Source organism: Lipotes vexillifer, unplaced genomic scaffold (genome assembly GCF_000442215.2).
Source record: "Lipotes vexillifer unplaced genomic scaffold, Lipotes_vexillifer_v1.1 scaffold211, whole genome shotgun sequence".
In the NCBI taxonomy this organism is placed as follows: Eukaryota; Metazoa; Chordata; class Mammalia; order Artiodactyla; family Lipotidae; genus Lipotes; species Lipotes vexillifer.
Genome location: NW_006774591.1, coordinates 1,437,510 through 1,459,043, shown reverse-complemented (window position 1 = coordinate 1,459,043; position 21,534 = coordinate 1,437,510). Strand labels below are relative to the sequence as shown.

At 45.4% G+C, this 21,534-nt stretch overlaps 1 protein-coding gene across 1 annotated transcript in view; it reads right to left on the bottom strand.

Annotated features, from left to right (window-relative positions):
- Positions 1-21,534, bottom strand: part of LOC103082552 (AF4/FMR2 family member 2-like) — a 416,027-nt gene that overhangs the window by 3,777 nt on the left and 390,716 nt on the right. Inside the window, exon 7 of the mRNA XM_007449388.1 lies at positions 14,772-14,868. Within this exon, the coding sequence (XP_007449450.1) occupies positions 14,772-14,868 (97 nt within the window). The remainder of the gene's footprint in view (positions 1-14,771; positions 14,869-21,534) is intronic.

Below are 21,534 nucleotides of genomic sequence, written 5' to 3'. Positions count from 1 at the left end.
CCGGACCGGGGCACGAACCCGCGTCCCCTGCATCGGCAGGCGGACTCGCAACCACCGCGCCACCAGGGAAGCCCTGACTTTGTTTTAAGCACGCTATAAGGAATTATTAAGAGACTCTGAAGAAAAGCTAAGTGAATTATTTGCACGCAAAAGATATATGGCTTTAAGGTAAAAGAACTAGTCTAGAAAACATACAAGGAGAAAACTCCTCTTTTCCTTTTATACAAGTTCCAGATACATGTTCAAGACTGTGATATACCCTCTGCAAAAGGAGGGAAATCAAAATGAAATGATACAGTGTGATTCACCAAGCATTAAGAGGGTTACATATTGGGATTACAGCTAATTTTGAGTTTTAAAACATACATTAAAGTAATTTAAACTGATTGGAAAATGGAGGCTAGATAGTTAACACTTATGCTGCTTTAATTTGTAATGTCTATATGCTTTTTAAAACCTATATTCTACTCATTTCGTGCCACGTTTCCCTAACATGATACTTATCTTGCCATCAAGGAAGCTCCAACATAAGGTAGGAGGATAAAGGGACTTCCCTGGTGGCGCAGTGGTTAAGAATCCAGCCGCCAATGCAGGGGACACGGGTTCGAGCCCTGCTCCGGGAAGATCCCACATGCCGCGGAGCAGCTAAGCCCGTGCGCCACAACTACCGAGCCTGCGCTCTAGAGCCAGCGAGCCACAACGACTGAAGCCCACACGCCTAGAGCCCGTGCTCCGCAACAAGAGAAGCCACCGCGATGAGAAGCCCACGCGCTGCAACGAAGACGCAACGCAGCCAAAAATAAATAAATAAATAAATATTTAAAAAGATAGGATGATAAAATAAGTTAAGATGTTAAAAAACATACTCCACTCTGGTGCAACAAGATGCAATGGGCTATAGGTGGAAAGAGGGCTGTGCTAGAAATCCACAGACCTGGGTTCTGCTACCAGCTTCGCCATTTCCTATCATCATGACGTTAGCGATGCGGCCAACGCCTGTGAGCCTCAGTTTCCTCATTTTAAACATGAAGACCATCGTTCCTGCCCTGTCTGCATCAAGGGTGGTTGTGAGGAGCCAACATCGATGACAGTGCTCTAGAAACCACGGCATGCTAGGCAAAAGAGTGCATCTTGGATGCCACCGCATTCCGCATAGGCGTCAGTGCATACATTTTGATTTTTACTGGACTACAGTTGATTTAGAATGTTGTGTTAGTTTGAGGTGTACAGCAAAGTGGTTCAGATACATATTATTTTCAAAATTTTCCATTATAGTTCATTATGGGATATTGACTATAGTTTCCTGTGCTATACAGTAGGTCCCTGTTGGTTACCTGTTTTATGTATAGTAGTGTGTACCTGTTAATCCCAAACTCCTACTAATTTATCCCTCCCCCACCCCTTTTCCCCTCTGGTAACCAGAACTTATGGTGCATACATTTTTATAGCCAGAGAGTTGATGGGCTTTCTGGCCGGTGAGCAGGTTGTAGTTTCCAGTCTATGCAGTTATTCCCACGAGGATAACTGCATAGATTTGAAAGAAGCCATTCAGTTCCTCTCTCCGTATCAGAAGCAGTTGTGGGGTGAACAGAATGCTTCTGTCTGTAAAGTCCTACTCGATGAAGACTCTGACGTGTTTAGATCCCGCCAGGCCTAGCCCGGCAGGAGAGAGGGCCCTCTACCCTCACGCGGGCCTCTGCCCCGAACCTTCTTGGGATTGGTGTTGGTGGTAGAGCGGTCAGGACACCCGAGACCTAGGAGGCGCAAGTGCGCACGCTGCTGCCCCTCACACTCTCTCCTCCTGCAAAAGGAAGCCTAGGAAGCACCCTTCTTTCCGCAGAGACTTTTTCATCAGCCATCCCTCCTCTCACACCCATTCCATCCGCAGGGCTCTTTGCTTTCTCATTAACATTTGACCCTGAGGTTGGGAAGCCCTGAGGATGCTACCCTCAGTGAACCTCCTCCATGATAGGGCAGCTTGAGAAATTATATTCCCAGGGAGAAGACACTCATCTCGTTCCAAGGGGTGTTTATGAGCCAATCCTTGTCCCATTACCAGCATTACTGCATTCTTCTTGGTATCCTGCTAAGCCGCAAACTTCTTTCCTCAGGAGGGATGATGTGGCTAAGGACATGCTTAGAGGTGCTCACTCATTAAATCTATAGCTTCCTAAAAAGAAGGAGGACCTTGTCTTCCTGTTACATGGAGAATCCTTTTGCTGCAGGAAAGCTGAAGTGACTCAAGGGCCACAGTGAATTACATGAAGCGTCAAATGTAGTTATCGTGAAAACATAGAAAGAGGGGAGGAAGGAAGGAAGGGAGGAAGGTGGCTCTCTATTGAGCCCCATCCTCCAGGGCAGACAGAACATCGTATTTCTTTAGGGAGAAAATGCTACAGATAAAGCGGAAACTTGCTAGTCACCTTCTATATACTGACTGAACTTTTACAAAATTCTCCGGTAAGGTCATTCTGCCCCAGTGATTACATATCATGAACTGTTACTTTAGTCCAATAGACAAGTCTACTATATTCATAAAAACATTTGGAGAATATTTTGGGGCTTTTAAGAAGCATGCCCCGAACATTTCTATCCAGACTTATGACGTTACACCCCCCTGAGACTGACAGAAAACAAACTCAGCGCAGTATGTTTCCTGTCTGTTGAGACCATCAAAGTGAGCACTTAGGAGGCCTAGAGAGATTGGAGCCATGGACTCATTTTACAAGGCTACGTAGTCAGGGACTGCTTTCCTCCGTGATCAATAATCACACTGCCGGTCAAGCATAAAATGCGATTCTGTTACCACTGTTTTGCATGCCTTTTACATTTCCTGTTTATATGTTTTTTGCTGGCATTCTACTAGCAGACACACCCAAACTGCATCTGTACAATACATTTCTTGATAAAAAGTGAAAAGTCAATCATTCAGATAGTTTCAAATTACTACGCATTACGGAAAGAAGACAGAAGAGCAATCGATTGCACTGGTTTTGTATTTCTATGTTTTACCTTTAATTGTTCATGGGGCAACTCTGCGAGACACAAGCCATACCTTCATTTAGTGGCAGGTACTGGTAAACTGCATTGATCGCTAAGCTCAGAAGAGAAACTCCTCTATTAACAAATGAACTCATCATCAGGGTATTCAGATGGTCGAAAATCAATACCTACAGAATTGGTTAAATCAATTAAAGAGACATATCCTGAGAGCACTTGCACAAATATAAAAATGAATTGCTTAATTACAGCATTTAAATAGATTTCACTGGAATGAGTAAAACATCAAGAGGCTTATATTATATCCTACGGGCTGAGGTATCAGCTGGCAGCACGCACGCACACCCAGGATTGCAGCTTAACAGGAGAAAGTGTCACTCAGCATTCTGCAACACCTGGATGCCTGCCTGAATTTCTGACAATCTCTAGGAAGACACTTCCCACTATGTTTAACCCTCTGGTGGATGAGTGCCCAGGAGGGAACACGGAAACATCCTGTATTTGAATCTGGAACCTGAAAGGAGCAAAAACACCTTCCCTAGCTTTAGGGTATTGGGCTTCTCCGATTCTAATTTAATTCATTGCTTTCGATGCATACGTGATGTAGGCGTGTGCTAGACACCATGGGGGCAGGATTACAAATTTTGACAGGCAGAGACTGCAGGAGATTCGTTCCAGGTGTCCGGCACCTGACAGTCACTTAATAAACGTGGGCTGGGTAAAAGAACTGGGGCTGATTGTAGAGTCTGAGAGGCCTGAGCACTGCTCCGGGGATGAGAGAGCGCCGGCGGGTCTCCAGCTCTGTGAAGAGAAGAGAAGAGGCCTCTGGAGGAAAAGCTGGGCTCCAGGACCGTGTGCATCTGGATCCATCCTGCAACTGCCCACGAGGCTCGAATTCACGCCCCAACGAGGAGGGAGTACGGAGCGGTCCAGACGGTACATTTCCATCGTGCTTTGCGGCAGAAGGCTGTGCCCCCTCCTCACCCTTCCTGCAGCTATGGTCTTGCTGGAGACTTACTAATTCTCACTGGGACCACAGCCACTGCCTCTCCTTCGGGCCGCTGGTCTCTCTAGTGTTACCGCATTTTATGCTCCCTTTGATCATGAATCCCCCATAGCTTTCCCCAGGCTCATCGAAGCCCTGATCAACTTCACCCAACCTGCCGCTCAAGACCCTACCAAGGCCAGTTGAATACAGGCCTCACAGCGGGTCCTACTCGTCCCTGCACGTGTAGGAGTTTTCTGAGTGTCTGGCCCCGAGATGATGTGATAACAGGACTCACAAGTGCCTGCATTCCATTAAGGCTTGCTCCCTCTAGGCTGACTCTTTTGCTGGATACAAAACCCTTTAGCAAGATGCATTTGTCAACTGGTGATTTTGCTTATAACTAAGGTTTTGATATATGGTAACTTAATGAACATGAACTGTCTTTGGTGAAGAATCACGTTTCACTCCTAAGACTCATCTGTCGACACTAATCATTCTCTAAGTGGAGTAAATATGGAGACACGAGGCAGAGCAGCTCAGCATTGGCTTATTTATTCTGCCCATTAGAAGGGCCAAGGTAAGTGGCACTCACTTATTCTGTTCCCCTGGGGCTTGTGCATTTGAAAATTCAATTTTCTTTCCCCCAGCCAATCCGAGCCCTCCTGCCTCTGGTACGAGGGAGGCACCCCTCACAAAATGACACGTGTCCTTTGCTGGGAGATGATAAAGACCTAATAGAGGCTCTCTCTCTACTATGTGTGACCAGGAAAATGGGAAGAGTATTCTTAGTGCATAGTAGGTACCCGAAACCTACATGGGAGTGAATACTGATGACGTACCTTCAGTACTAGCATATACTAGTGTGTTCAGGCTTTCCGTCCCTTTAGAGCATATTATACTCTGGCCAAGGATGCTACATCCATTTTTATCGTCAATCTGTATGAGAAAACCCAGTAATCCTTCCACCCTCGTTTCTCCTTTATTCTCACACTATGACTACACTCACAACACTCTGACACCAGATGTGTGTGGGGTCTTCCCACACCAAGCAAATTTCTGCAACGCCAGCGAGGTGTCCTGCCATTTAACTCAACTCTGACACTGTCTACCTGGAGAGAGCATCACATCCCACTGGTTAAGGGCTCAGCCCCACAGGATTGCCTCCGCCCACTTCAGATGCCAGTCTCAAGCCCAAGTTGTCACCTATGCTTCTGATCAATCGGCTTATACACCAGAGGTTCCAATAGCCCCCCTGGAAGCTCCACGAACCCCATACATTCTCCATAAAGAATGGGAGGGTGGGCTTGGGAATGCCAAGCTTCCACTCATGGCTTGGTCTTTCTGGTGACCAGCCGGCCCGCATCCAGGAGCCCACCAAGAGTCACCTCATTAGAACAAAAGACACTCCTATCGCCCAGGAACTTCCAGGGGATTTAGGACCCTGGGTCAGGAACCAGGGTCAAAGACCAAATACTAGAACAAAAGATGCGCCTACTGCTTTTATTACCGAGGAAATTACGAGGGATTTAGGAGCTCTGTGCTGGGAACCAGGGCCAGAGACCAATGTGTATATTCTCCTCTGTTATTTCACAATACAACTGACTTCTCTGCGCCTCGGTGCCCTTGTTGGCAAAATTAGGCAGCTGGAGTAAAGACTCTCTGTGGTCATTTTCAGGTCTGGTAGTCTATGTTTTAATACACACACAAGTATTTCAGCACATACACACACACACACACACACACACACACACACAATATATATATACATACACGATTCAGGGATAAATATGGAACCTCCATTGTGGAGTCAACCTCCATTAGCAAGAAATAAGATCTATTAGCAAGTTTATAAATGTTTATATCTAATGTTCCAAAGACTCATGATACGTGCGTTATGCCATGCCGTATATTTTGGAAAGGTCTGCTGCTTTTATCTGCCCACCCACTTGAATTTTGAATCTTTAACCTAGGATTGCTAGCTAATCTCAAACTTGGATACGTGTTCTGTGTGCTTACAATGCTTCTGCTCTTTGCTCTTGCTAAATCAATAGAAATTAGTAAACACATCTGCTTAAGAAGAAGACAGATTCTGCTTTCCATTCATGACAAGATCCTTGGGTGTTTGCAGCCTACCTGATAGATTTTCCAGCAGATGGCAGATACTTGGGGAACAGAATAAAGCATTCCTAGGCCCTAAACCAAAGCCCCTGAACATTTTTCCAAGCCAGCGTCTAAATTTCAAAATCTTACATTTTCAGTTTGCTCTAACAGATGCTAGAACCCTGATTGAACTCAAAACGTGGACACCTCCAATAAACTTAGGTACACGTGGTGCACTGCCCGGGGGTTGTTAGCTGATGACTAAGACAGAACCTCCAGGCTGCAGCTATGGATTTGGGACCCAAACTGGGGCAATGAAGGGGCTTAAGGAAAAGAGCAAGCTTGGACCAAAGACAGAGTGGGGATGAGAGTGGCGAGAGGAACGATGCTGTCCAGCCATTTCCTGCAGCCCAGAGGCAGTGACAAGGGTAACACGGTGATACCTGTTCTTTCCAGCACTTTGATTCCAACTGACTTAATGATTCCCAGCTTCCCAGAGGTGGTTGCTACTCCCCCTACCACCCTCTGCACAGCGCCGGATATGTGCCGTGTGCTCTCTGTAGACAAAAGGCTGTGGTCATCCCTGTCCTACTGGAGAGTTATCGTTTCTGAAAGAACAAATTGTACACATTTTTGTTTCCACTTGGACCTTGGGGCAAGCAGCACATCCTCGCCAATGTGTGATTTAAGGCCATGGTGAGAAAGTGTTACGCTAAGCAAAACAGCCATTGGGTTTGCGATGGAAATGCTCATAGATGGACACTTCCTAAGTGGTGGTGGATGTTAGTCAGTATCCGGTCATCAGCAGCGAGGGACATGACACGTGTGCCAACGCTGTGCTCCTCTGCATCTGTGTGCTCAAAGCATTTTATGAAGATTACAATAAAAAGGCAATCTACGGAGATTACGAGTCAAAATATTTGGCGCTAAAAGAAGACCTAATTACAATGAAAAAAATTCAGCAAGCAGGTTTCTAAACATTCACAGACTTGCCTGGAGCGTATTAAAAAATCACATCATACAAGCCCTAAGCAATTTCTTATTAATCTAGTCTCTATGCTAATACAGCCGAATGGAAAACACAATCTTGGGACTCTGAAGGCCAATGTTATTCTATTAACCTTATATGTTATCCTATTTACTTTCCTGTCTCTAATGAATAAATTAAAATATCCGTACGGATTTTCTTCTGCTACCTTCTGCAGCCTTCACAGCCCAAACGCCACCACATTTTGTGGGGCATTTCAATGAAAGGCAATGACAGATAAACTGTTTACATTAAAAGACTCTATCAGAGTTATTTTGCACCCGGTTTCATCCTAATCCACCTGCTGTTTCTACAGCCCTGATGGGCTGACCTCTCTTGCTGTGGGTGCTCTATTGATACCATTACGGAAGAGGCCTTCCCCAGCCTTTCTGCTGATAACAAAGTAAATGGAAATGTAGAGGGACCTTGGGGAGGTAACAACTTGTTCAGCGCGATGAGAGAACTGTGGCTAAAAAATAGGAAGCATTATAGCAGGGAAGAGTATCTGTTGTCACAACGAATGAATTCACTATAGCGCATCAGGGGCCAGCTGAGAGCAGCAGTAAAATGTATTGCCCCCCTTTTCATTAGCAAACTTTAAACAAAAAAGTGGGCTTGAATTTCACTTAGCCACTAGGTTTGGAAAGTTCAGTATGCACCCCAGGTACAAGGAACGCATCCCAAAGCTGCCAGAATGTTCAGATTTTCTGCTACCACGTAATTCATTTCATATGCAATTATCAGATAACAACCTAGCCAGTGAGCTGGTCCCACAATAAGAACAAAAACAAATAAACAAAAATGAATCAAGTATAAAACCCAAGTCAAGAACCTGGGTTAAAAGCTCGAAGACAATATTTTTCTGTGAATGTTCCCAGGCTTGAGGTGCAGCTCTGCTACTAGCGTCTAGTTGAAAAGTCCAAAAAAGAAAAAAAAAAAAAAGAAAAGTCCACACGTCCCCAGTAACATGCTTTGCATTAAGTACCACATTTCTAAGGGCAATCCCTTGGCAGAAAAAGAAAGAAGATTGGGTTAAATAAAATTGGGTACATCGGAGCTACTTACGATAATGTGTCCAGACACAACTCATTAGAATGTCTTTGTGCTCAAAGCAAATTGAAAGCGTTCAGCTCTGTTTTTAAAGCACCCACACACCACTCCAAGCTTTATCTATAGAGTCCTTTAGCTGAGCCTGGTCACTACTTGAACATTTCCAGTCATAGTGCCCGTTTTCGGAATTTCTAACTGGGCTAAATGAAGTCACCTAAGGTTTCAGTTTCATTCACATTAATCATAAGATGGTATTAATGTTAGAATTCCCTAAAGGTCGTTTCTAACAATACCTATTTCTTTTATGGCCTTTACAGTGCTAAAGTCTGATGCTGCTAATGCCAGTCCGAGATGATTGATCCACGGCATGGGAGAGCCGTGTCCGGATCTAACCCAGCTTCAAAACCCAGGCATCACAGACCGTCCTGCTGCCAGAGTATAACAGACACTACATGCTTCAAGCTGCGGAAATCAAACATCAGGATAACATGCAAGGAAACATCAAGATGTTTCCCTGGCTCTATGAATATGTACTGGAGGGGGGCTCTGGAGTTGGGCCACCACACATTCTAGAAGCCTTTGGCAAAGGTCAAATTGTGGATAGGTTAAAACTTCAAAGATGGCAATTTTAAGAAACCTGTCGATACAATTTCGTTGTTAAAAAAACATTTGTGACTGATTAGGCTACTCATATTGAAAGAGAAGCACCAGGTCTATATCTTTAGATCTTTCACTGAACTGCAAACACAGCATCAATAACTGCTTCTCAGCTGTAAATGAAAATTGATTCCAGGTTTAACCCCTCATTTTCAGGAGTTCTTTTAATCCCGAGAAACATAAGAAGAAAAATGGACCAAAAGGAAAACTGCAGGTTCAGTGGTATGAGGGGCGAGGGTGCGCAGAGAACCCCACACCGATGCACATGCAGGAAGCCCGTACTACTGGATCGTGCTGTGACAAGGGTAACACGGCCAAACCCCAGGGGACTCATCACAGCATCGCTGCCTGCCGTGCATGACTGGCTTGAAAATGGCAATTCAATAACTGTTGTATGGAGAAGGCCAGCGTTGGGTTTCATGTTTATGATGCCAAGAGAGGCAGCTGAGAAGGAAAATGCAGTCAGCTGGCTAACGGACATCATGGAGCCCCCCCCCCCATACCCCAACCATGTTATTGCTTTAAATTTTTATTGAAATATGGTTCATTTACAAAAAAGAATATGTGTGTGTGTGTGTGTGTGTGTGTGTGTGTGTGTGTGTAACTGAATCACTTTGCTGTACATCCGACCCTGTTGTTGATAGCTGACTTCAAAAACAAAACAGAACATACTGCAACTCGTATGTTCATGCAGACTAAGTTCAAAACACTGCATCCAATTCAAACACTGTTCTGGAACATTCCAATGTCCGATGTCAACTTTAAGTAATTATTTATTTTCCATTCAGGGGAAGTTCCTGAGACAAAACCAAGGTGAGAGCAGAGTGTCACAGCAGACCGTTATAGCCTTTCTCCAGGGCACAGTGAGAACTCAGAAAGAGAAATAAGAACTGCGATCCGAAGGTATGACTCAGCTCTCCACCCATGTCAGTCCTTTGAAGAAAAACTCTTTTTCAGAGACACATAATTTTCCTGGAAGACTTGCTGCAGTGTCATTGGCAACCTGGCCTTTCTTGCTGGGATGTCTAGGTTAAAACTTGTCAGAGCTCAGAGGGGAGGAAACGTCATTCATACCCAATGGATGTCTTTTGGGTGCAGTTAGGACATTCAACCCAGTTCCTAGCGGATCCCTCTGGGCACCAAGGCCCAAATGAAGGGCAAGATCTATTTACCAATGGACCCCAAAGAGGGGCCTTCCAGTTAATGTTTAAAAGGGCCATAAGGAAGAACAACCTCCGATCTGCGTAGCGTTTGTGGCTTTCAAAGCATTTTCTTATACACAGTGTTCATCTCGTCCTCACAACACTCCAATGCGTTAGGCGACAGCACTTTATTCTAGTGTACTGGTGAGAGATCTGAGACTTTGAGATGTTAGGTGACTTGCCCGATGTCATGCAGCTATTACGTGACAGAGCTGGGATTGAAGCCCAGGCTTTTCTAGTCCAAAAACCATGCTCTTTTTAAACCGTTTTTAAAATCTGAGGTGTAGGTAATTTACAGTTTGTATTAGTTTCAGGTGTGCAGCAGAGTGATTCAATTATACTTACATACATTGTTTTCTAGATTCTTTTCCATGATAGGTTACTACAAGGTATTGAGTAGAGTTCCCTGTGTTATACAGTAGGTCCTTGTTGTTTATCTATTTTATACACAGTCGTGTGTATCTGCTAATCCCAAACTCCTAATTTATCCCTCCCCATCCCCTCTGGTGACCATACGTTTGCAAAAGCCATATGCACTCAACGACCACACTTACAGTTCCTCACGGCTAGGTGCACACAGCTAATACATGTTAGGACAAGACAGAATCTTTTCATTCAAGTTTGCCACATACTGGCTGTTTACCAGGTAGTTAATTCAGCAGCTCTCTTTAACAGCCCATTCCTTACAAGAAAAGGGAAAGTAATGGATCTAGTCTCTCAAATATGAGGCTTTTCAGATTGTTACCAGTAGTAGTAACGATGACGATGATCCTGATGACGGTGATGATGTAAAGTAGTGAGTACTTACTATGTGCCAACTGTAGTGTCGAACGATTTGGCCTGTATTCACTCACTTAGTCGCTGAACCCTCACTATGACCCAGTGAAGTAGGTGCTGTTGCTCCCTCTGTTACCTCCGTTTTACAGATACTTGGGTCTTTAGCCCGAGGTCAACCAGCAAGTGGCAGAGCCAGGATTCAAACCCACCTATGCTCGCTCGCCCACTCTCTTCCATGGCGCCGCACTGCTGATGTCCAAAGCCACACGGACACAGCTGCTCCCCAAACAGTCCCAACCGAGGGAGCAAAATGCAACGGGCCACGAGGAGAGAGCACGCAAACTTTTAACAAACAGTTTCAGGGTACAATCACCATGGCTTTTCCACTGAAACTATGGGCATATGTGATTGTGCATCTCTGACTTTAAAGAATCACCAGAGAGTAAAATATCTTGTTAAACATATATTTTACATCCCCGAGTCTCTATGGCCGACCATTTGGCATCTTTAATTTGTATATTACGCTTCTCCCCTTCAGGCTTCCTGCTGTATTTTCCCGTTTGCAGGAATAATACTTAGCATTTAAACACATCCTAATTGTTCTATTGGTGTCTGTGCACATGACCCGCTCAGCATGGCCAATACTGCCGTCGGGGGTGCTCGTGGTGGGGCAGGGAGAGGGGAGAGTGTTCTGACTACCAGAGACTTGGGACTGAAATGTCAAATTAGAAACTGACACATCTCGACCCCGTGTTTCACTTTCATACGTGCATTTGCAATGCATTCTCTTTATGTTGTGAACCATAGCATTAGGTCTTAAGAGCTCTGGGGAAAACATTGGTGTGTACTCACCAAATCTGGGCAATTTGGGTGCAACGATTATGCATGAGATGATCTGAGGATGTCTCCAGAAAGCTAATGGCTTTTTTATTGAACCACATGTGCCTGAATGTAGCTACCAGGTTCTGAGAACGTTTCTAAGTATAATGACGGCTCAAACCAGTGGTGTGGTCTGGTCCCTTGGACACATCATTTATCGTACCAATGCATTTGTTCGGATGCTTTTCCCTCCAATCATCCTGCCACGAAGAGATGTGGCCGGAGATGTGATGGTGCCAACTACAAGATGAGAGAATAGTACCATATGACCTATGCGGCACCATGTTATCTCACCTGAAAAGAAAACGGTTTTGGTGGTTCCTCAATAAGTTAAACATAAATTACCATAGGACCCAACAATCCCACTTCTAGGGGGAAGAATCAAAAGAACTGGAAAAAATTAAAAGATTCAATTCAAAAGAACTGAAAACAGGTGTTCAACAAAGACATATACTGTATACACAAAGGCTCATAGGAACTCTATTTGCAAAGCCAAAAGGTGGACCCAAATGTCCATCAACTGATGAATGGATGAACAAAAGGCAGCATATATCCATATGACCGAACAGTATTTAGCCATAAAAAGGGAATGGAGTACTGATCCAGGCTACACCTAGAAAACGTGATGCTAAGTGAAAGAAGCCAGACACCAAAGGTTACAATATTGTACGATTTCATTCAAACGAAATAGGCAAATCCATAGAGACAGAAAGTAGATGAGTGGTTGTCCAGGGCTGGGGAGTAACTGCTTAATGTATGATTTCCTTTTGGGGTGATGAAAATATTCTGGAACTGGTGTTGGATCCACAACCTTGTGAATGGACTAAATGCCACTGAATTGTAGACTTTAAAAGGGTGAATTTTATGTTAGGTGGATTTTACCACCACGACAAAAAAAGGAAAATGGTGTCAATCCACACACATTTGAAAAAGAATACTGGGCTTCAGAAAGCCAGAACTCACCAAAACTTGCTGTCACTGTGGCTTGTGCTACAGCAAAAGCATTCTCTCCTGGCCTTTAGCCTTCGGGCTTTGTAACTAGTCCTGGAACTCGAGGGCTCATTTGCGAACGTTTATAACCTTGCTCCCGCTTCTTGCTAACTGGACCCAGCTAGGGGGAAGGAAGCTGTCATTTTGCCTTACCTCAGATATCCCAGTTCAACCTCCCCTTCAAATGAGAAGCTCTGTGGGGAAGGCGTGGCAGGCTAAGGGCCGCGGGCCACAGAGAGCTTCCCACTCACCAACCGGGATTACCTGAGGGCCTCGGCATTGACACGGTCACCGCATACATCCTAAACCCCCAGATGATTCAGGCCAACTGACCTGATGCCACTTCTTCAGGTAAATGCAGAAAATAACAACTCGAGAAGCCAGAAAAGGAGACTGCACTTGTGTAATCACACAGAGAAGACGTCAACATGCAAACTCTACCTTCACTTACTGTTGATGACTTGCTTGAAGCATTTTCATTAAAATGTCATCTTGCATCTGTCAAAATCAATGACCTAGGACTCGGGGGGAGGGGTTATTTACCATTATAATATTCTCTCTCTCTTTTTTTTTTTTTTTTTTCTATTCAGTAAGAATAAATCCTAAAGCAAAATGCTCTATTTCCTTCATAGAAAAAAAGACCTTAAGAAGGCTAAGGCTCCCTTAGGCTCTTAGTTGGGCCTGCCGAACGCCCTACGGCAGCACTGTATGTTAGAATTTCTGCAGTGATGAAAGCTTTTAAAATCTTTGTCAAATGTGTCTAATAAGCACTTGAAATGTGGCTAGTGTACAGGAATGGCAGACACGGGAATTTAGGTGTGCATTTTACATTTGCTCTGGAGTCCATGAGCCAGGTGGGAAAGGGATTGCTTGCATTCAGTAAACGTACCACAAGCCCCCTGGGAGACGACTGTGTTTGTTCTTGATAAAGCACCAAAGTTGCAAAGATGCAATTTCTACATATTATCCAAAATGCAAGCAGAATAAAGCAGAAAAAGTACTCAATTTTAAAATTACGCGGAATATGGTAGGAGTTCTCGTGCGGTCAACAACTGTAGACGAAAATGGAGTAGATGGAATTCTCTATCTGTTAACTATCTTGAAACACTAGTGCATGAGCATTCCTTGAAACACCCTGGTTTCAGTTTTATAACTTAGATTTCACGGCAGAAAGAACATGGTCAGGTATTGGCTTTAAAAAAAGGCTATCCTGGGCTTCCCTGGTGGCGCAGTGGTTGAGAGTCCGCCTGCCGATGCGGGGGACGCGGGTTCGTGCCCCGGTCTGGGAAGATCCCACGTGCCGCCGAGCGGCTGGGCCCGTGAGCCGTGGCCGCCGAGCCTGCGCGTCTGGAGCCTGTGCTCCGCAACGGGAGAGGCCACGACAGTGAGAGGCCCGCGTACCGCAATAAAAAAAAAAATTAAAAAAAAGGCTATCCTTCTGTGTTCCTTATTTGAGGCTCTCAGCACACCCAGGAGGACCCCACACGCGAGACAGTTTTCTGTCCCAGAGAAAACACATCAGCATCACTGATATCACACACTACACTGCCATTCTCACGATTCATACATGATACCTGGCTTTTTCAAATCAAGAGGTGCAGGCTCATTGGAAATGCTGAAAACACACATTCTTGCCATCTAATTTGGTGGTAAGTACTGTAAATACTTGTGATGCAGAATGGAAGAAAACAGGGCGGCAGCAAGTTTGGCCAAATGCCTTTTGCCTGAAGGTTCATGTGAGCCGCAAGCTGCTGGGCACTGACGGCCAGCTGTGTCCTGAAGTGGCACCCCTGGGAAAGGTGAACGGAGCAGTCACGTTTATACCCTAAGGAATGAATGAATGAGTGTGGCCGCTAGGCCTCGTGGTGGAGTCACTACGGGAAAGTTACACCGCACTCGAGACCACACTCAGTCCAGGAGAGGGAAAGACGTGAAAGTGTGAGCTGATTCGACCTGTTCCAGAGGACTGTGCCTGCCCTTGCTTCTCTCCCTCTCTCCGGAGTTCACAGACGAAGCGCGTAGGCTTCCGGACGGCAAAACCATTCCAGGTCCTCTAGCTCCCTCCCCGTGGGTCCCAAACCGAGCCCTAAACTGTTCCTACCTGGTAGAGCTCAGTGGCAGTGCACTGAGTGGTCAAGGTCTTCACGGGTTCAAGGTCATCTTCATCGCTGCTCAGCTTAAGGTCGTCTTCAAGCATCCTACAAAAAAAGCCGAGTGGCACTGACGTTAAAAAGCGTCTTTTCTAAAATCATCCTCAGACACATCTTGCGACGAGGATAAAATACTGGAGCTCCAATCTGACAGCTGCAATTCTGTCAAAGGTGCAGAGGGAACGGAGATTCTTTCAGCTAATTAGATATTTGAGCTCTTATATTTCCGTCAGACTCTGCACACATCCTGCCTCTCTACCTTCCCCTAAATCAAGGGGGGGGGGGGGGGGGAAAGCACTATTTCAGCATCTCCAGAGATGACTGGAGTCTATATATTTTTACTACTGAAAGTGTAATAAATGTACAGATCAATCACTGTGGAGGTGGAACGTGCCAGTGGATCTCTACAGGAAAAGATGCTCCAAGTCTCCCATGAAAGAATAGGGGCATATGACGGCAGCCCCTAGCTCTAGAGGCTGTCGTCAAAGTCTGCGGGGGCTCTCCGGATGGCAGAGGCAAAAGGCCCGGTGAATCTCCACTGCCTTTCCGTGCCCTCTGCACAGTGGCAGCTCGGTGGCCGCAAAATAGCTGGGCGAGAAATGGCTAGTCATTAACCTTTCGATATATGACCCATCTCTTCCCGTAAAATCTGATCCCAGAGACGTAAGCCCATGATGCGGATAAGAAATCTTTCTCTCCTAAGGCAAGGTGCCTGAAAAATACGAGTGGTCTGAATTTGGGTGATGAACTATAGCACTTTCAAAATTGTTTATCGAGCACACAGAGCCTTCTGTTTCTATGGGGATATTAATTCCAGTGCCACCCGCTCTCCAGCTCCAAGTCTAAGCTACAGCAGGAAGAGTGACTTATTACCTTAAAATTCCACTTACACTCCTTTCAAAGACCAACTGGTGTTAATATTTTTTATTTCTTAAACGCAGGTTTAGACCTCATCCCCAGCCTCTCTGGACTGATTACTAGTTTCTGAGCACGCTTTGCTCTTTCTTGCTTCCGGACTCCGTGTCAGGCTCAGCGCCCAGGCTAGAAGTCCCTTCTTCAACTCTGGAAGTCCTGTTTTTTCCTCCACGGCTCAGTCAGGATCCCACCTCCGCCACAAAAGCTTTTGAGGAAGAATCCCTCTTCCCTCTCCCCACCCCAGCTCCGGCTGATGCCAGCTCCGGCTGTCCCCCGAGCGCCGCCCCCAGCCCCCAGTTCCCACGTGCACAGGCGCGGTACCTTATCTACCTCTGCCTTCTCCACAGCGTCTTCCCAGAAACGACACAGTCCACCAGCCTCACTTTGCAGACAAGCAAAGAAAGCTTCCAAGAGGCCAAGTGCTTTGCTCAAGGTCACACAGCTACTTAGTGCTAGAGCCCGTCCTGAAACTCCCACCTCCTGATTCCCACCTACGTGTTATTTCCAGAAGGGAAAAGCTGGAAAGCGAAAGGCAGCTTCTAATTCGATAAATAAGGGAGCGTGTTATGTCAGAGGTTATGTCCAAAGAGATTCAGGTCAGAGTGGGTTCCAGAAACTCTCCAAAGAAAGCCCAGCTCCTCCACTTTCACGCTCAGCCACGTAAGACCAGGATGTGTTCACTGAGGTCTGAAACCCGAAGACGGATATAAAGGATGATTGGTGGGAAGGACAGTTGTTAGAGTTGGTTTCAGATAAACGAAGTTTGCAGGATTTATGACTGTCCTTCAGGAGACTAATGGATGTTTGGAAGATCTTAGAGGAGACAAAATGTATCTTGGCATTGCTTTTGCAGTTGCAGGCTTATAACTCTGAACAAATAATTCTTTACAGCACATTGTGCTACATGAAGACAGCATCATTCTCACAAGCTTAGAACTCAAACATTTAAAAACAACCTATGCTGGGCTTCACTTTCTGTGTGTGTACGTGTGCATGTGTGTGTGTGAGTACAGTGTTAATTTACACCTAAGTGTTCAGCAAAATAAATGATAAATGATTCTTACCCTTTAGAGGGTCCATTTCTGTGTCAGGGAAGGTGCTAAGTATTTGACCAGCAGCATGTAATTTGTGATTTGGACCTTACGAAGGAAGTTCCCATAGTAATAATAATGATTAGTCCCATTTTCCAGATGGAAACACTGAGGCCTAGGGAGGTTAGGGAACTTGTTCATGGTCCCACAGCTCGGAAATCATGGTGGCAAACATGGAACCCAGAGCATCTCCAGCCAGAACTTGAGAGTATATAATGTATTCCTAGAGGATGTAACTTACAAAGGACAGAATATGAAATAAAATCAACAGCAACAACAAAACTCCCACAAAATAAAGCAAAACATATTGACCTGGGATCAAGATGTTTGGGTTCAACTGTGGGCGAGTCATAAACTCTGATACCTTGGGTAAGTCATTTGCTGTCTCTGCGCCTCATCTGTGTCCCCCATCCGTTAAATGGGACAATAATTAAACTTTTTCACACGGTGGTGGTGGTGAGCATAACATGAATTAATGCATGTGAAACGCTTTATGAAAACGCAAAATAATGCAGGGTATAATTTATTGGTTTAGAAACATCACCACAGTCAGAAATAATGTACAGCATTAATACTGTTAGCAAGTAATCACAAGCCAACTCTTAGTGAGATTTTGTTCCTCTCATTTCAGTTTGCCAAGCAACCTGAAGGTAAGCCGTGGTGACTCGGGAAACGTGTCAGGGTCTCAAAGCTGGACCCACAAATGGGCTCAGGGTCTTCAGGCTACCCTCCTTCAGTTAGAACCAGAGCGTGGAGACCGGAACTCAGCACTTACTTGAGTCTCCAATCAACTCTGTAAGATCTTAATATGGAAACGAAAGACCCTCCAATGTACAGTTCTGGAAATAGGCAGCCAATCTGTACGGTGATTGACATTAAACATCTCCCGTGCAAGAAGCCCGGTATGGATCTGGTTGTTAATAAAGGACACTCTGACGCATAGATTCAAGTCCCGGCAAACACAAATCAAGGAAGTCACTGGGAAGGCAAACTAATGCGCTCTCTCTGGAGGTGTTAAGCATTCATTTCATTCCACCCCTTCCCTGACCTATTAAGCTTTATTATTGAATCTACATGGACTTGTTTGCGTTTCCATCCATAGCTAATGCTGAACATTACTCTAGGGAAAGTGGAGGATTATGAAAGATTGGGGATTTAATTATTATAGCAGCACCATTCATGCCCATTGCAGTTGAGGCGGTCTCAGCAGAAAAATGGTAATCTCTTTTCGTGAGGTTATAATTCCATAGACTGAGCACACACTGGACAGCCCCAAATGTGAACAGACCATGCTGACGTGAACGTCTGCCTACGCGTGTGGTCGTCAACAACAACAACGACTGTTCTTTCCGCTTTTCAGTTAGATGAAAACAGAACAAAGCAGCCCCTCCTTAGTGACTTCAGATGTTTGTTCCGGATCTAGTGGTTCACGAGGTCTGCCTTTGTGTGAAAACTCTGTTTTTATTTCTACGATGACTTATCATTTCTTGAGTATTAAGAAGTAAAATAGTCCATAAAAACTGTGTCAACAAAACAAAGTCCTGGTCCTAGAAAAGCTCAAATACTGAAAGTTGGGGCAGATGAGATGGAATGAACAAAAAGAAGACTGGGGAGGGCTTGGAGGAGAAAGGAGGGCCGTGTTCAGGGTCTTCTCTGTTCCTAATGCTCTGGGCCTCGAGCTGATCCTGGTGGCCTCAGAGGGCTCTTGGCACTGGGACATCCTAGGACACTACGGCGTGACAGGCCCCACATTACTAATAACTGTAACATCTGCTCTCCAGAAACATTGCTCCTTCACAGAGCGGAAAGCTCGGGTGATTTTGAAGAGGAAAAAATAGAGAGCTAGAAACATTATTCCGGAAGGTTCTATGGCAATGAAGACTTTAGTCGTGGCAGCATGAGCCTCAGAGCAAGGGCTTGAGAGCCAGACAGACCTGAGTTCAAATACTGGATTTTCTAATTTTCAGTTTTCTCACATGTTAAAATCAGTGACAATAATACCTACTTTGGAGAATTTTTGGAAGAGGCTTAGAAAAAGAAAGTCTATACAAATTGCCTAGGAGTCAATACAGGTAGCTATTGCTTTCATCTTGGTTATCATTGCTATTGTTTTTATTATTACCTGAGCAATGGTGCTGTAGAGCTTGGAACAGTTTTTTTTAAAAAGCTCTGGTGGTGACTCAAAGACTTGGCAGAGGCACCAGCTAGCAGGCATCATTGGAAGCCCCTGACCGGGCGAGGAGAGGTTCAGAGATCCTTAAGGAGTCTGGAAGGTTTCTGGGCTTGGATTTATTCTCTAGAATGTTCTAAACACATCATGGCAGTTTGGGGTTTCCTGAGATCCTCCCAGAGTGCCTAAGATCCCCTGGATATCTGAAGGCCAGTTGTAAGAGGAAACACCCAGACAGTTTCAAGCGAGAGTTTTTTAAAAAAAAAAAAGAGTGGCTCTGACGTCCTGCTCCTTATAGCTGTGGAGCGACCTGCAGATTCAGAGAAAGGGGCCAAGGAGGGGCCCCCACTGGACGCTGTGCTCACCTTGGGCACTGTCTTTGGGCCTGCCACCCTCAGGAGGCTGTTCCAAGACACACGTGACTTTAACCTTTGTATGTTAAGACTGGGCTTCGGAGGCTGTTAGTTGATACGGAATCCTTGCTCAGAAGCAACCTTCCGAGCCCTGGGTGGTTCTCCGGGCTTGCAAGCCTACACAGTGCCTTTCTGTGAATTTCAAAATGGTGCCCCTCTGGGCAGACAGCCCATCAGGTGCATTACTTATTATGGGCTGGATTCCAGCTTCCAGGTGTCAGTGGGAGTAGCTGCCATGTTGGTGGCTGATGCGCAGATGGACCACGGCTCTTACAGTTGGAAGTGCCTAGTGTGCTACTTGTCTCACCCGCCACCAGGTGCAGATACCTACTACATCCCTAAAGTATGGCCACAGCCTTTGTCTGATGCTTTTAGGCATTCATTTCTACTGTTCAGTAGCTTTAATCGTTTTGAGTTCTGCCAGTTAGGAGTTGCCCTGTGCTGTCTTGTAGCCTCCATCTAGTAGTAGCCTGAGCCCTGTTCTCTATAAGCCACGCTGGGAGACTGGACGTGGAGTGGGGATGGGAGGTAGAGCCAGTGCTGCTATTTCCATCGTGCAGGGGAGGGAAGGAGGCTGTTCCAGTCAGGTTCTAGGCTCTCAAAGATTGAGAACCATAGCTTTTGTCCCAACTATTTTGGGGCTTTCAGAGGACTAGCTTAAATTACCATTGTCCCCATAAGTATTCAGAGCTCATAGCAATCAAGTGTTTTGTTGTTGCCTTTGGTTCCAGATGAATAACACAGCTGAGGTGGGCTGGGCATCCCAGAGAGCCTGGGGGATGCCTGAAGACCCGAGCCTTCTTGTCAGGCAGCCTCTTACCGTGGGCCCTTTTCTGGAATAGTATCTTAGTCCTATTGACTCCTTAAAGGACACTTCCTCTTCATAAAGTAGGCTGGGAGGAATGAAACATGACCTGATTAGAATTCCTCACGGAATTCTATATTTCCCTACCTAGCGCTTTGTAGTCTCTGCAGCACCGAATCATTTGTGGGTGGTAAGGCAGGTGACGAGGAAGAGGCTGTGATATTTTTCAAAGTATTCATTCTGTTTCCCTGACGTGAAGGTGCTCAGGCTCTTTTCTCGGGAGAAGCTGCATTTAATTTTCTCAAGGTTTTAACTTAAAAGTCAGATTCCGTGACCAGCCCACTGGGGATCCTGGAAATTCCGAGTCTGAGGGCTGAGGCAGTGACAAATAGTTGGAAGATCCAGACTATATTCTACGGAGATAAATCTCCAAGATCTATCAGGTGGGACCTCTAGCCTGGTGTCTCCCAGTGGGCCCACAGCCTGGGTCCAAACTAGATCATGCACCCTGCCATGGGCAGACAGACCAGAGAAGGAGACCAGAAGACACCTGTAGCTGACGGCATTCTCAGGGTTTCAGAAAGTGGGCATCTCATATGCTTACTGTGGCTCCTGAACAAGAGAACTGAGAGTTCCCTTAGGGACCATCTAGTCCAGGTCTTGGCAAACTGAGGCCTCCAGTCCAAACTAGCCTTCCCTCTGTTCTTGTACTGCCTGTGAGTTAAGATTGGTTTTCACATATTTCAATGGTTGAGAAAAAAATCAAAAGAAGACGAATATTTCATGAGATATGAAAATTATATGGCTTTCAAATTTCCTTATCCGTTAACAAAGTCAAATTGGAACATACCACACCCATTCATGTACATATCGCCTGTGCTCTTGTGCCGCAATGGGCGAGCTCAGTAGTCGTAACAGAGAACATAGGGCCCCAAAAGCCTGAAATATTTATGATCTGAGCCTTTACGTAAAAAAGTTTGCTGACCCCTGCTGCAAACCAATGGTTTTCACTTTCCTACACACACGAATCCTCCCCCGCCAGGTGAAATCTTATAAGAAACCCATGCTTAAAGAGTAAAGCCATGGTGCTTTGCTCACAGCCAGGTTGGGCGGCCTCTGGGGTACCCCAGGGATTAGATGAACATAGTGTGAAAACAATCGTCTGGTCAAGTCTTATTTGTTGGAGGTAATTAATGGCTCCACGGATAACGCACAGGATTTAGTTAGAGAACGTGAGTTACTTAACCTCTCTGAACCTCAGTTTATTTCTCTGTGCAATAGGAATAAAAAGAATATCTATCTCAGAGATTCAGGGAATGC